This window comes from Trematomus bernacchii, unplaced genomic scaffold, assembly GCF_902827165.1.
Source record: "Trematomus bernacchii unplaced genomic scaffold, fTreBer1.1, whole genome shotgun sequence".
In the NCBI taxonomy this organism is placed as follows: domain Eukaryota; kingdom Metazoa; phylum Chordata; class Actinopteri; order Perciformes; family Nototheniidae; genus Trematomus; species Trematomus bernacchii.
Genome location: NW_022987983.1, coordinates 21,382 through 36,472, shown reverse-complemented (window position 1 = coordinate 36,472; position 15,091 = coordinate 21,382). Strand labels below are relative to the sequence as shown.

At 49.5% G+C, this 15,091-nt stretch overlaps 1 protein-coding gene across 3 annotated transcripts; it reads right to left on the bottom strand.

Moving 5' to 3' along the window:
- Positions 1-740: 740 nt before the first annotated feature.
- Positions 741-14,995, bottom strand: wu:fi75a02 (zinc finger protein 318). 3 transcript variants are annotated; one of them, XM_034117181.1, is made up of 11 exons: positions 14,817-14,995; positions 10,729-10,845; positions 9,035-10,583; positions 8,298-8,341; positions 7,922-8,267; positions 7,772-7,795; positions 7,439-7,622; positions 2,123-2,205; positions 1,758-1,829; positions 1,550-1,680; positions 741-1,459 (listed from the first exon to the last, which is right to left on the bottom strand). In XM_034117181.1, the coding sequence occupies exons 2-11, from the start codon at positions 10,841-10,843 to the stop codon at positions 1,305-1,307; spliced, it is 2,703 nt and encodes a 900-aa protein (XP_033973072.1). In that variant the 5' UTR covers positions 10,844-10,845; positions 14,817-14,995; the 3' UTR covers positions 741-1,304. The 3 variants fall into 3 exon arrangements, with proteins under 3 accessions (XP_033973072.1, XP_033973070.1, XP_033973071.1); XM_034117179.1 differs by having other exon boundaries at positions 7,922-8,341; XM_034117180.1 differs by having other exon boundaries at positions 7,439-7,604; positions 7,922-8,341.
- Between the last annotated feature and the right edge of the window lie 96 nt (positions 14,996-15,091).

Here is a 15,091-nt window from a genome sequence, read left to right as displayed (position 1 = left end):
CTAGCACCAGGAGTCTAGCACCAGGAGTCTAGAACCAGGAGTCTAGCACCTGGAGTCTAGCACCTGGAGTCTAGCACCAGGAGTCTGGCACCAGGAGTCTAGCACCAGGAGTCTAGCACCAGGAGTCTAGCACCTGGAGTCTAGCACCAGGAGTCTAGCACCAGGAGTCTAGAACCAGGAGTCTAGCACCAGGAGTCTAGAACCAGGAGTCTAGAACCAGGAGTCTAGCACCAGGAGTCTAGCACCAGGAGTCTAGTACCTGGAGTCTAGAACCAGGAGTGTAGCACCAGGAGTCTAGAACCAGGAGTCTAGAACCAGGAGTCTAGCACCAGGAGTCTAGCACCAGGAGTCTAGAACCAGGAGTCTAGAACCAGGAGTCTAGCACCAGGAGTCTAGTACCAGGAGTCTAGAGCCAGGAGTCTAGCACCAGGAGTCTAGCACCAGGAGTCTAGAACCAGGAGTCTAGCACCAGGAGTCTAGCACCAGGAGTCTAGCACCTGGAGTCTAGTACCTGGAGTCTAGCACCAGGAGTCTCTCCCCCCCCCCCCCCCCCCCAACTGGACCTCCTCCCCCCACCACACCACCATCTGGACCTCCTAACCCTAACCCCTATAGGACCTTTGACCCCTAACCCCTATATGACCTTTGACCCCATCACAGCCCCCCTGCTTCCACTCCAACTGCTATTTATATCTTAAAATGAAATATGTGTTTATAACTTAAAACCAGTGATTCCAGTATGTTTTATAAAGACCTTTATTATTAATAATATCTCTCATGATGTTTATGATGATCTGACGCTGAGCTTCAGGTCAGAAACTTTACAAATATTAAATATTTCACATTTAAAAAATATTAAATTGTCCAAAAAAACACCTCAAACAGCGGTGTCTCCACGGTAACGCAGCAGTGTCTCCACGGTAACGCAGCAGTGTCTCCAATGTAACGCAGCAGTGTCTCCACGGTAACGCAGCAGTGTCTCCAATGTAACGCAGCAGTGTCTCCACGGTAACGCAGCAGTGTCTCCACGGTAACGCAGCAGTGTCTCCACGGTAACGCAGCAGTGTCTCCACGGTAACGCAGCAGTGTCTCCACGGTAACGCAGCGGTGTCTCCAATGTAACGCAGCAGTGTCTTCACGGTAATGCAGCGGTGTCTCCATGGTAACGTAGCGGCGTCTCCACGGCAACGCAGCAGTGTCTCCATGGTAACGTAGCGGCGTCTCCATGGTAACGCAGCGTTGTCTCCATGGTAATTTAGCGTTAGCAGCGTGCTAGCAGCTTTGTGTGCTGACAGGAAGTGATGTCACACCTCCAGGCCCTGTTGTGTCAGGAAGTCTTCGAGCGCGCTCAGTCGCTGAACCAGCTTCACGTCAGACTCCGCCTCCTCGTCTCCGCCGTTACCATGACGACGAGCTGCCAACCGCTTCCTGGGCACCAAGGCAACAGGAAGTCCCGCCCCTAAAACACAGCCCGGTTTATTTTGGGAACTTTTACACACATTCCTATCTTTGTTTTTAATGATCTGCAGAACCACATTTCCCAGAGTACCTTGCTGCCTCTTCCTCTTCCGGGGCTGAGTGAAGTCAGGAAAGAGGAGGAGCCTGCGCCTCCTCTGCTGGCCAATCAGCAGCAGCGCTCCGTCCTTCTCCCGCGGCTCCTCGAAGATCGTCTCCAGACTCCTGCAGGGCCACACAGATGCATGCTGGGACATGTAGTTTGTGTCTCTGGTGTTAAGGTGGGTGTTTGTAGTTCTTACCTGTTGGTTGAGGGGGATTTGTAGTTCTTGTTGGTGTAGATCTCCTCCAGACTGAACTCCTTCTTCTTCAACCTAAACAAATTAAATGTTGTTATTAATGAACTCAGTTTATATTAACCCAGTCCCCTTACCTGAGGAAACTGTGTCCCCCCCTCTCACCTGTCCCCCTCTCACCTGTCCCCCCCCTCACCTGTCCCCCCTCTCACCTGTCCCCCCCCTCACCTGTCCCCCCTCTCACCTGTCCCCCCTCTCACCTGTCCCCCCTCTCACCTGTCCCCCCTCTCACCTGTCCCCCCTCTCACCTGTCCCCCCTCTCACCTGTCCCCCCCCCTCACCTGTCCCCCCTCTCACCTGTCCCCCCTCACCTTTTGACCCTGGGCAGACCCATGGGAGTGAGCAGAGTGTCTCGTGGTGAGGCGCGTCTGATCCTGATCTGAGAGACTCGTTTCTGAGGAGAGAAGAGGAGGATCAGTGTTTCTGAGGTTTCAAAGGGCTCCTATTGAACCCTTTCTAGGCAGATGTTACAGGTCTCAGGTGTTACAGGTCTCAGATGTTACAGGTCTCAGGTGTTACAGGTCTCAGGTGTTACAGGTCTCAGGTGTTACAGGTCTCAGATGTTATGTTACAGGTCTCAGATGTTACAGGTCTCAGGTGTTACAGGTCTCAGGTGTTACAGGTCTCAGGTGTTACAGGTCTCAGGTGTTACAGGTCTCAGATGTTACAGGTCTCAGGTGTTACAGGTCTCAGGTGTTACAGGTCTCAGGTGTTACAGGTCTCAGGTGTTACAGGTCTCAGGTGTTACAGGTCTCAGGTGTTACAGGTCTCAGGTGTTACAGGTCTCAGGTGTTACAGGTCTCAGGTGTTACAGGTCTCAGGTGTTACAGGTCTCAGGTGTTACAGGTCTCAGATATATAAAAATATATAAAGACATGTCTCTGTCCTGCTCCAGACCCCAAACAGATCCTTGTAGCCCCCCCCCCTCTCTTCCAGCTGTTACTAAGGACATGTCTCTGAAGTGTCCTGCTCCAAACCCCAAACAGATCCTTGTAGCCCCCCCCCCCTCTCTCTCTCTCTTCCAGCTGTTACTAAGGACATGTCTCTGAAGTGTCCTGCTCCAAACACCAAACAGATCCTTGTAGCCCCCCCCCCCCTCTCTTCCAGCTGTTACTAAGGACATGTCTCTGAAGTGTCCTGCTCCAAACCCCAAACAGATCCTTGTAGCCCCCCCCCTCTCTCTCCCAGCTGTTACTAAGGACATGTCTCTGAAGTGTCCTGCTCCAAACACCAAACAGATCCTTGTAGCCCCCCCCCCCTCTCTTCCAGCTGTTACTAAGGACATGTCTCTGAAGTGTCCTGCTCCAAACCCCAAACAGATCCTTGTAGCCCCCCCCCCTCTCTTCCAGCTGTTACTAAGGACATGTCTCTGAAGTGTCCTGCTCCTAACCCCAAACAGATCCTTGTAGCCCCCCCCCCTCTCTTCCAGCTGTTACTAAGGACATGTCTCTGAAGTGTCCTGCTCCAGACCCCAAACAGATCCTTGTAGCCCCCCCCCCCCCCCTCTCTTCCAGCTGTTACTAAGGACATGTCTCTGAAGTGTCCTGCTCCAAACCCCAAACAGACCCTTGTAGCCCCCCCCCCTCTCTTCCAGCTGTTACTAAGGACATGTCTCTGAAGTGTCCTGCTCCAAACCCCAAACAGATCCTTGTAGCCCCCCCCCCCCCCTCTCTTCCAGCTGTTACTAAGGACATGTCTCTGAAGTGTCCTGCTCCTAACCCCAAACAGATCCTTGTAGCCCCCCCCCCCCTTTCTTCCAGCTGTTACTAAGGACATGTCTCTGAAGTGTCCTGCTCCAAACCCCAAACAGATCCTTGTAGCCCCCCCCCCCCCTCTCTTCCAGCTGTTACTAAGGACATGTCTCTGAAGTGTCCTGCTCCAAACCCCAAACAGATCCTTGTAGCCCCCCCCCCCCTTTCTTCCAGCTGTTACTAAGGACATGTCTCTGAAGTGTCCTGCTCCAAACCCCAAACAGATCCTTGTAGCCCCCCCCCCCTCTCTTCCAGCTGTTACTAAGGACATGTCTCTGAAGTGTCCTGCTCCAAACCCCAAACAGATCCTTGTAGCCCCCCCCCCCTCTCTTCCAGCTGTTACTAAGGACATGTCTCTGAAGTGTCCTGCTCCAAACCCCAAACAGATCCTTGTAGCCCCCCCCCCTCTCTTCCAGCTGTTACTAAGGACATGTCTCTGAAGTGTCCTGCTCCTAACCCCAAACAGATCCTTGTAGCCCCCCCCCCCCCCCCTCTCTTCCAGCTGTTACTAAGGACATGTCTCTGAAGTGTCCTGCTCCAAACCCCAAACAGATCCTTGTAGCCCCCCCCCCCCCCCTCTCTTCCAGCTGTTACTAAGGACATGTCTCTGAAGTGTCCTGCTCCAGACCCCAAACAGATCCTTGTAGCCCCCCCCCCTCTCTCTCCCAGCTGTTACTAAGGACATGTCTCTGAAGTGTCCTGCTCCAAACCCCAAACAGATCCTTGTAGCCCCCCCCTCTCTCTTCCAGCTGTTACTAAGGACATGTCTCTGAAGTGTCCTGCTCCAAACCCCAGACAGACCCTTGTAGCCCCCCCCCCTCTCTTCCAGCTGTTACTAAGGACATGTCTCTGAAGTGTCCTGCTCCAAACCCCAAACAGATCCTTGTAGCCCCCCCCCCCCTCTCTTCCAGCTGTTACTAAGGACATGTCTCTGAAGTGTCCTGCTCCAAACCCCAAACAGACCCTTGTAGCCCCCCCCCTCTCTCTTCCAGCTGTTACTAAGGACATGTCTCTGAAGTGTCCTGCTCCAAACCCCAAACAGATCCTTGTAGCCCCCCCCCCCTCTCTTCCAGCTGTTACTAAGGACATGTCTCTGAAGTGTCCTGCTCCAAACCCCAAACAGATCCTTGTAGCCCCCCCCCCCTCTCTTCCAGCTGTTACTAAGGACATGTCTCTGAAGTGTCCTGCTCCAGACCCCAAACAGATCCTTGTAGCCCCCCCCCCCTCTCTTCCAGCTGTTACTAAGGACATGTCTCTGAAGTGTCCTGCTCCAAACCCCAAACAGACCCTTGTAGCCCCCCCCCCCCTCTCTTCCAGCTGTTACTAAGGACATGTCTCTGAAGTGTCCTGCTCCAAACCCCAAACAGACCCTTGTAGCCCCCCCCCCTCTCTTCCAGCTGTTACTAAGGACATGTCTCTAAAGTGTCCTGCTCCAAACCCCAAACAGACCCTTGTAGCCCCCCCCCTCTCTTCCAGCTGTTACTAAGGACATGTCTCTGAAGTGTCCTGCTCCAAACCCCAAACAGATCCTTGTAGCCCCCCCCTCTCTCTTCCAGCTGTTACTAAGGACATGTCTCTGAAGTGTCCTGCTCCAAACCCCAAACAGATCCTTGTAGCCCCCCCCCCCCCTCTCTTCCAGCTGTTACTAAGGACATGTCTCTGAAGTGTCCTGCTCCAGACCCCAAACAGATCCTTGTAGCCCCCCCCCCCTCTCTTCCAGCTGTTACTAAGGACATGTCTCTGAAGTGTCCTGCTCCAAACCCCAAACAGATCCTTGTAGCCCCCCCCCTCTCTCTTCCAGCTGTTACTAAGGACATGTCTCTGAAGTGTCCTGCTCCAAACCCCAAACAGATCCTTGTAGCCCCCCCCCCCCCCCCTCTCTCCCAGCTGTTACTAAAGAGCTGACTCTGGGTCAGTAGCTTTAGAGAGAGAGTAGATCTCATCAGGAGAACTCTCCCAGCAGAAACTCAGCTAAATGCTGCCGTGATGAAACTCCATATCATGTTCCAAACCACATGAAGGATCCTCTCTGAAACAGTATGGAGCTCAAACTCTTTCTCTCTCTCAGGTTTACCACAAGGTGACTTCCTTTTGATTTCCTGCTTCTTCACACATGCTCTCTCCAGTACAGGTTAGCTCTGAGTGTTAGCATGCTAATGTAAACACAGACCATATTACGTCCATATTACGTACCCTAACCCTAACCCTAACCCTAACCCTAACACGTCTCATTGTTTCTGACAGCAACGTTTCTGATTGGCCCGTGGGTGTAAAGCCCGCCCACATTTTAGTAATGTCGTCATGACGAAGCAAATCTGGATCAGCTCCGTTGTTCCCCCGTTTTTAGAGATGTGGGTACGGAGGAAAAGAGAGAGGGGTTTATTTCCTGACACTTTGAGAGTCTCCTGACACACCGGGGACACACCGGGGACACACCGGGGATACACCGGGGATACACCGGGGACACACCGGGGACACACCGGGGACACACCGGGGACACACGGTGATGTAGAGAAGACATCACTTTGTGAGTCTCCTGACACACCGGGGACACACGGTGATGTAGAGAAGACATCACTTTGTGAGTCTCCTGACACACCGGGGACACACGGTGATGTAGAGAAGACATCACTTAGTGAGTCTCCTGACACACCGGGGACACACGGTGATGTAGAGAAGACATCACTTAGTGAGTCTCCTGACACACCGGGGACACACGGTGATGTAGAGAAGACATCACTTTGTGAGTCTCCTGACACACCGGGGACACATGGTGATGTAGAGAAGACATCACTTAGTGAGTCTCCTGACACACCGGGGACACATGGTGATGTAGAGAAGACATCACTTAGTGAGTCTCCTGACACACCGGGGACACATGGTGATGTAGAGAAGACATCACTTAGTGAGTCTCCTGACACACCGGGGACACACGGTGATGTAGAGAAGACATCACTTAGTGAGTCTCCTGACACACCGGGGACACATGGTGATGTAGAGAAGACATCACTTAGTGAGTCTCCTGACACACCGGGGACACACGGTGATGTAGAGAAGACATCACTTTGTGAGTCTCCTGACACACCGGGGACACACGGTGATGTAGAGAAGACATCACTTTGTGAGTCTCCTGACACACCGGGGACACATGGTGATGTAGAGAAGACATCACTTAGTGAGTCTCCTGACACACCGGGGACACACGGTGATGTAGAGAAGACATCACTTAGTGAGTCTCCTGACACACCGGGGACACATGGTGATGTAGAGAAGACATCACTTAGTGAGTCTCCTGACACACCGGGGACACATGGTGATGTAGAGAAGACATCACTTAGTGAGTCTCCTGACACACCGGGGACACATGGTGATGTAGAGAAGACATCACTTTGTGAGTCTCCTGACACACCGGGGACACATGGTGATGTAGAGAAGACATCACTTAGTGAGTCTCCTGACACACCGGGGACACATGGTGATGTAGAGAAGACATCACTTTGTGAGTCTCCTGACACACCGGGGACACATGGTGATGTAGAGAAGACATCACTTAGTGAGTCTCCTGACACACCGGGGACACATGGTGATGTAGAGAAGACATCACTTAGAGAGTCTCCTGACACACCGGGGACACATGGTGATGTAGAGAAGACATCACTTAGTGAGTCTCCTGACACACTGGGGACACATGGTGATGTAGAGAAGACATCACTTTGAGAGTCTCCTGACACACCGGGGACACATGGTGATGTAGAGAAGACATCACTTAGAGAGTCTCCTGACACACCGGGGACACATGGTGATGTAGAGAAGACATCACTATGTGCATTTTGTTTGATAGGAGACCTTTAAAGTCTCTTGAAACGACAGAAGCACCTGGAGGAAGTCGGGGCTCGCTGCTGATTGGTCGATGGCGAGCGGAGCAGGCAGTCCATTGGCTGAACAAAGGGGGAGGGGCTTATCCCGTCGCCGGGGGAGGAGCAGGCTCCGAGAGCTGTGATTGGCTCGCTGCTTCTGATGTCGCCGGGCTGAAAAGTGTTGGCTGCAGAACACAGAAATACTTTTAAAGGATTAGGAACACTAAAACGTAAACGAATAAAAACCTTTAAAAATAAGCTTTAATATTATCTTTCAACGAAGTATGAACTAAGAAGTACATTTGAGTTGCAGTTCAATCATTAGTACATCTGGTTCATTTATTAAGCTTACCTGGGTGTAGGCTTTCTCATGTAACTGCAGAGACATTAAAACATCACATTATTCATTAAAATAACTATAAAGAGTCAATATAACAACAAAACAAACATTAATTATTATATTATACTATATATATATATGAATGAGTTTGAATGGACCAACCAGTGATCAGATCCCAGAGAGGGCGGGGCCGTCCAGTCCTTCAGGCGCCGCTGAGGACTCCCATAAGCCCCGCCCCTAACACACTCTGACAGCGTCTCCACGGCAACCGCTGACAGCCGCAGCATGGGGGCGGGGCTAAAACCGGAAGAGGAGGAGTATAAGCTCCATATGTGCAGAACGCCGTGATTGGAGGAGAAGGGAGTGAGGTCAGAGAAACGCCATTGGCCTGAAGAGATGTTCAGGGCTTCTGATTGGCCTGAAGAGATGTTCAGGGCTTCTGATTGGCCTGAAGAGATGTTCAGCGCTTCTGATTGGCCTGAAGAGATGTTCAGCGCTTCTGATTGGCCTGAAGAGATGTTCAGCGCTTCTGATTGGCTGTGGGTTGACGGCAGGACGTGCAAGGCATGCTGGGAATATGAGCTGAGGAGGAGAGGAGAAATGTTTATTTATATTTTATTTATATAAATCAGCTGTTTTGGGTGTTTAGAGTGTTTAGAGTGTTTTGATTTAAACATGTGATGTAATCATGTGATTTAATCATGTGATTTAAACATGTGATTTAAACATGTGATGTAATCATGTGATGTAATCATGTGATTTAAACATGTGATTTAATCATGTGATGTAATCATGTGATTTAAACATGTGATTTAATCATGTGATTTAAACATGTGATTTTAATCATGTGATTTAATCATGTGATTTAATCATGTGATTTAAACATGTGATTTAATCATGTGATTTAAACATGTGATTTAAACATGTGATTTAAACATGTGATTTAATCATGTGATGTAATCATGTGATTTAAAACATGTGATTTAAACATGTGATTTAATCATGTGATTTAAACATGTGAATTAATCATGTGATTTAAACATGTGATTTAAACATGTGATGTAATCATGTGATTTAAACATGTGATGTAATCATGTGATTTAAACATGTGATTTAATCATGTGATTTAAACATGTGATTTAATCATGTGATTTAAACATGTGATTTTAATCATGTGATTTAAACATGTGATTTAAACATGTGAATTAAACATGTGATTTAATCATGTGATTTAATCATGTGATTTAAACGTGAACAATAAATAAAAGAAAGCACCTGTGTGGCGGCGCTCTGAATCCATTCTGCCTGACGACACTGACGGCCTTCTGTGATTGTTCGGTTTCTCCCTCCTCTCTCCTTCTGTGTTTCCTGTGGTTGAATTTGTGCAACGTGATTGGCTCTTCTCCTCTGAAGAAGACCGCCATGCGACCAACAAATCTCCCACCATGCTCCTCTTCCTCCTCTTCTCTTCCTCTGTGGTGGTTCTTCCTCTTCCTCCCCCTCAGCTCCTCCTCCTTTAATAGGCTCCTCCTCCTCTCTTCTGATTGGCTCAGAGAGGAGAGGGACAGGTGAGCGGGGCTACACGAGGAGGCCCCTGAGGAGGCGGCGCTAAAGGAGGAGGCTCCTCCCTCTTTGCCTCTCCTCCTCTCTTCTGATTGGCTCTGAGAGGAGAGGGACGGGGCCTCCTCAGTGCCTGATGAGGCCACAGTTAGTAGGTGGGCGGGGCTACACGAGGAGGCGGGGCTACACAATGAAGCCCCTGAGGCGGGGCTACAGAAGGAGGCCCCTGAGGAGGCGGGGCTACACAAAGACACCCCTGAGGAGGCGGGGCTACACAAAGACACCCCTGAGGAGGCGGGGCTACATGAGGAGGCTCCTCCCTCTTTGCCTCTCCTCCTCTCTTCTTCAGTGCCTGATGAGGCCACAGTTAGTAGGTGGGTGGGGCTACACGAGGAGGCAGGGCTATACAAGGAAGCCCCTGAGGAGGCGGGGCTACACAAGGAGGCCCCTGAGGAGGCGGGTCTACATGAAGAGGCTCCTGAGGAGGCGGGGCTACACAAGGAGGACCCTGAGGAGGCGGGTCTACATGAAGAGGCTCCTCCCTCTTCTCTCCTCAGGCTCCGCCTCCTCTTCCTCTCCAGAGAGTCGAGCCTCCGGCCCAGAGACGCCATCGCTCCTCTGAGGAGGCGCCGCACCTCCATCCTGTGAGCAGAGAGGAGACGAGGGAGGAGGGAGGAGCAAGAGCAGGGGGGAGGAGCTACAGGGGGAGGGACTACACAGGGAGGAGCTACAGGGGGAGGAGCTACTACTGGGAGAAGGGCTACTGTGGGAGGAGCTACTGGGGGAGGAGCTACTACTGGGAGAAGGGCTACTGTGGGAGGAGCTACATGGGGAGGGGCTACTACTGGGGGAGGAGCTATGGGGGGTGGAGCTACTACTGGGAGAGGGGCTACTGTGGGAGGGGCTACAGGGGGAGGGGCTACATGGGGAGGGGCAGGAGAAGATGGAGTAAACGAAGGAGGAGGATATTGATTTAAAAAGACAGGAGGAGGTGGAGGACGAGGAAAATGAGGAGAAGAGTGGTGATGAAGAGGAGAAAGAGAAATAAAAGGAGGATGACGAGGAGAGGAGAGGAAGGAGGGAGGAGTCAGGGGACGAGGAGAGGAGAGGAAGGAGGGAGGAGTCAGGGGACGAGGAGAGGAGAGGAAGGAGGGAGGAGTCAGGGGACGAGGAGAGGAGAGGAAGGAGGGAGGAGTTAGGGGACGAGGAGAGGAGGAGGAAGAGGAGCTCCGGGGCGCCGGAAGGAAAACTCCTGCAGGAGAAACTGTAAAAATAGGAAATCAACTGTTTAATAACATTTACAGAGAAAAGAGTAAAGAGTATAAAGTAAGTACGGTAGAATAAATAAACAATAGATACATATTTAAATAATTTACAATATGCTAATAATAAATATAAAATGAACCCACCTCCTGTTCGTGTCTCATTTGTGACCTCATCAGCCAATGGGAGAGCAGGAGGCGGAGTCACCTCCACCAGGCCCCGCCCCCTGCCAGCGCTCTCATTCAGCGGGCGAGTTAGCATCGCTAACAGAGAGAGAGACAGAGTTAGCATTGCTGACATGAATCAGCATTATGAGTCTGAACCCTGACATGAGTCAGCATTATGAGTCTGAACCCTGACATGAGTCAGCATTATGAGTCTGAACCCTGACATGAGTCAGCATTATGAGTCCTGAACCCTGACATGAGTCAGCATTATGAGTCCTAAACCCTGACATGAGTCAGCATTATGAGTCTGAACCCTGACATGAGTCAGCATTATGAGTCTGAACCCTGACATGAGTCAGCATTATGAGTTTGAACCCTGACATGAGTCAGCATTATGAGTCTGAACCCTGACATGAGTCAGCATTATGAGTCTGAACCCTGACATGAGTCAGCATTATGAGTCTGAACCCTGACATGAGTCAGCATTATGAGTCCTGAACCCTGACATGAGTCAGCATTATGAGTCCTAAACCCTGACATGAGTCAGCATTATGAGTCTGAACCCTGACATGAGTCAGCATTATGAGTCTGAACCCTGACATGAGTCAGCATTATGAGTTTGAACCCTGACATGAGTCAGCATTATGAGTCCTGAACCCTGACATGAGTCAGCATTATGAGTCTGAACCCTGACATGAGTCAGCATTATGAGTCCTAAACCCTGACATGAGTCAGCATTATGAGTCCTAAACCCTGACATGAGTCAGCATTATGAGTCCTGAACCCTGACATGAGTCAGCATATGAGTCCTGAACCCTGACATGAGTCAGCATTATGAGTCCTAAACCCTGACATGAGTCAGCATTATGAGTCCTGAACCCTGGCATGAGTCAGCATTATGAGTCCTGAACCCTGGCATGAGTCAGCATTATGAGTCTGAACCCTGACATGAGTCAGCATTATGAGTCCTAAACCCTGACATGAGTCAGCATTATGAGTCTGAACCCTGACATGAGTCAGCATTATGAGTCCTAAACCCTGACATGAGTCAGCATTATGAGTCCTGAACCCTGGCATGAGTCAGCATTATGAGTCCTGAACCCTGGCATAAGTCAGCATTATGAGTCCTGAACCCTGGCATGAGTCAGCATTATGAGTCCTGAACCCTGGCATGAGTCAGCATTATGAGTCCTGAACCCTGACATGAGTCAGCATTATGAGTCCTAAACCCTGACATGAGTCAGCATTATGAGTCCTAAACCCTGACATGAGTCAGCATTATGAGTCCTGAACCCTGACATGAGTCAGCATTATGAGTCCTAAACCCTGACATGAGTCAGCATTATGAGTCCTGAACCCTGGCATAAGTCAGCATTATGAGTCCTGAACCCTGGCATGAGTCAGCATTATGAGTCCTGAACCCTGGCATGAGTCAGCATTATGAGTCCTGAACCCTGGCATGAGTCAGCATTATGAGTCCTAAACCCTGACATGAGTCAGCATTATGAGTCCTGAACCCTGGCATGAGTCAGCATTATGAGTCCTGAACCCTGGCATGAGTCAGCATTATGAGTCCTAAACCCTGACATGAGTCAGCATTATGAGTCCTGAACCCTGGCATGAGTCAGCATTATGAGTCCTGAACCCTGGCATGAGTCAGCATTATGAGTCCTGAACCCTGACATGAGTCAGCATTATGAGTCCTAAACCCTGACATGAGTCAGCATTATGAGTCCTGAACCCTGGCATGAGTCAGCATTATGAGTCCTGAACCCTGGCATGAGTCAGCATTATGAGTCCTAAACCCTGACATGAGTCAGCATTATGAGTCCTGAACCCTGGCATGAGTCAGCATTATGAGTCCTGAACCCTGGCATGAGTCAGCATTATGAGTCCTAAACCCTGACATGAGTCAGCATTATGAGTCCTGAACCCTGGCATGAGTCAGCATTATGAGTCCTGAACCCTGACATGAGTCAGCATTATGAGTCCTAAACCCTGACATGAGTCAGCATTATGAGTCCTGAACCCTGGCATGAGTCAGCATTATGAGTCCTAAACCCTGACATGAGTCAGCATTATGAGTCCTAAACCCTGACATGAGTCGGCATTATGAGTCCTGAACCCTGGCATGAGTCACAGTGTAAGAAAACGTTTTTAGAGAGTACTTGTCCGAATACATTTTTCACTTGTCCAGAAAAATCGATCGGCATCGTATTTTACATTTTCCCACGGTTTTTACGATAAGATTTTACTGCATCACACATAGGGATGGGTATCGTTTGGATTTGAACGATTCCGGTTATGCTTTTCAATTCCGGTTCTTTTCGGTTCTCGATTCCGGTTCGTTGAGAGGGTAAAAATAAGTCCCATGACAAACTGGGAGAAAAATATATTTATGAAAACATGAAGTCAAATCTGTATTCAGGTGAGGGGGGGACCTATCATGCAAAATGCACTTGTGTACGTCTTTTCTACATGAATATGTGTCCCCGGTGTTCCAGGGAACTCACCAAGTGTCAGAAAACACAACCCTCTCTATTTTCAAATCTCAAAAAAAGGGGCTGCAACGGATCTGATAAAAACTGATCCAGATTTGAACACTGTCCTGACGTCAGGACGGTAGCGCTACGGCTATTGGGCCAACTCCACCAATCAGGGGAATGTGGGGTTGGGCCACGGCCGGCCATTGCCGTTCGAAAGCGCTGGAGACGCTGTAGTACATAAGCCAGGCCTGTAAGTGGCGCTGTAGTCTGCCACAAAAGCAGCGAAGAAGACTCCCCGCCCATAGTTACCATGGTTACCCTTCTGTTTATTCTCCGCTGTGGCTTTCTTTCTCCCTCCCCGAGGCAAGGTTTGCTCCCGCTGCTTTAATTCAATGCAATCCCTCCCCGTCGAGGCAAGCACTGTAATTCTCTCCGGTTAGTCCACCAGCAGATGACAAACACCCACCTCTCCGCCTCTTCCAAGGAACCAGGGGACCGTGCGGCAGAGTTTCAGTTTCAGTTTCTTTCGCCGCTCAAGATGTCCGTTAAAGTTTAAATCTTCCGGACAAAATGAGAAAAGAGCCGGTCAAAGGTCTTTGTTATTTATTGAGCTTTAAAACAAATGAATAACGACTCTATATAATAAAACACGGAGGACGGAGATCTCTTTTTCTCCCCCTCTTCTGACAGCCCAGCAGCTGATCAGAGCACGTCTCCCCTCTCCTGCAGGGGGGCGTGGTCAGCAGAATCAGACCCGTAGACAGCAAACAGCACATAGAGCGAAATGAGGCATGGCTAAAATGCAGGATCTGTTTGGTATTTTGAAAACAGAAACGTATAAATATACCTTATATAGGTATGGCCCTACAATATATCATTTAAATATAGCATGATAGGTCCACTTTAAGGAACAAGCCATAGGAAACCTGTTGAATGATATTGGATCATAATCAAATGCACAAACAGAGACTCTTGTCTGGACCTGGATCATTGCCCTGCGTAAGCTCTGCTAACAAGTGCCTCAGCGGCTGTATTATGAGTTAATTATCTGTTTTATTTCTATATGATTTTGGCCGCTACACAAGGGGACGGGTAATAACCAGAAAAGCATGACATGGGCCCTTTAGCCTGGTATTAATCAGCTTTAATCACCTGGTATTAATCAGTTTATTAATCAGTTTAATAAACTGAATCTGAGGAAGAAGTTCTCTCTGACTTACACTAAAGTTTAAATGTAAGGAAATGGAAATTACAAATATTCAGTTGGTGCTTTCAACAAGAACAACAAGTCACCAAAGTGAAATCAAATGTATTTATTATTAAATAAATGAGATAATAAATGAGCTGATCTCGCGAGACTTCGCCATGCTCGCTGTAAGAATCCCCCAAACCTGAGAATGTGTTGATCAACTGATTAACGGGTTATTAGAGTGACGTCACGCCAAGGAGAACGGGATTAGTGCGGGAGAAGTGAGGATAAAACGTGATTTAACGGGATTTGGGTAAATAAAGGTAAAGTGATCGAGCTAGCTTAGCTTAGCTTCACTGTTTAAACCGGGACATGTAAAGGGTTTGTGTTACCTGTTGGAGCCCCGGTGGGTCGGCTAGTCTCCGTCAGACCGTCCTGTCTCTCATGTTAGAGGCGTTAGCGACGGGAAGAGGAACAAAGTGCTGTTTATCTGCAGAGGATCCGGAGCTATGTCGCACCGGCGTCAAGCTAACAGCTAACACACACACATCTGGGGGGGTTTCACAATAAAACACACCGACTTCCGGGAGGGTTTTCCAGAATAAAACACACCGTGCGTGGAGATTTAGGAAAAGAAACCTTTCAAATCAAAGCCGAAAATATAAAT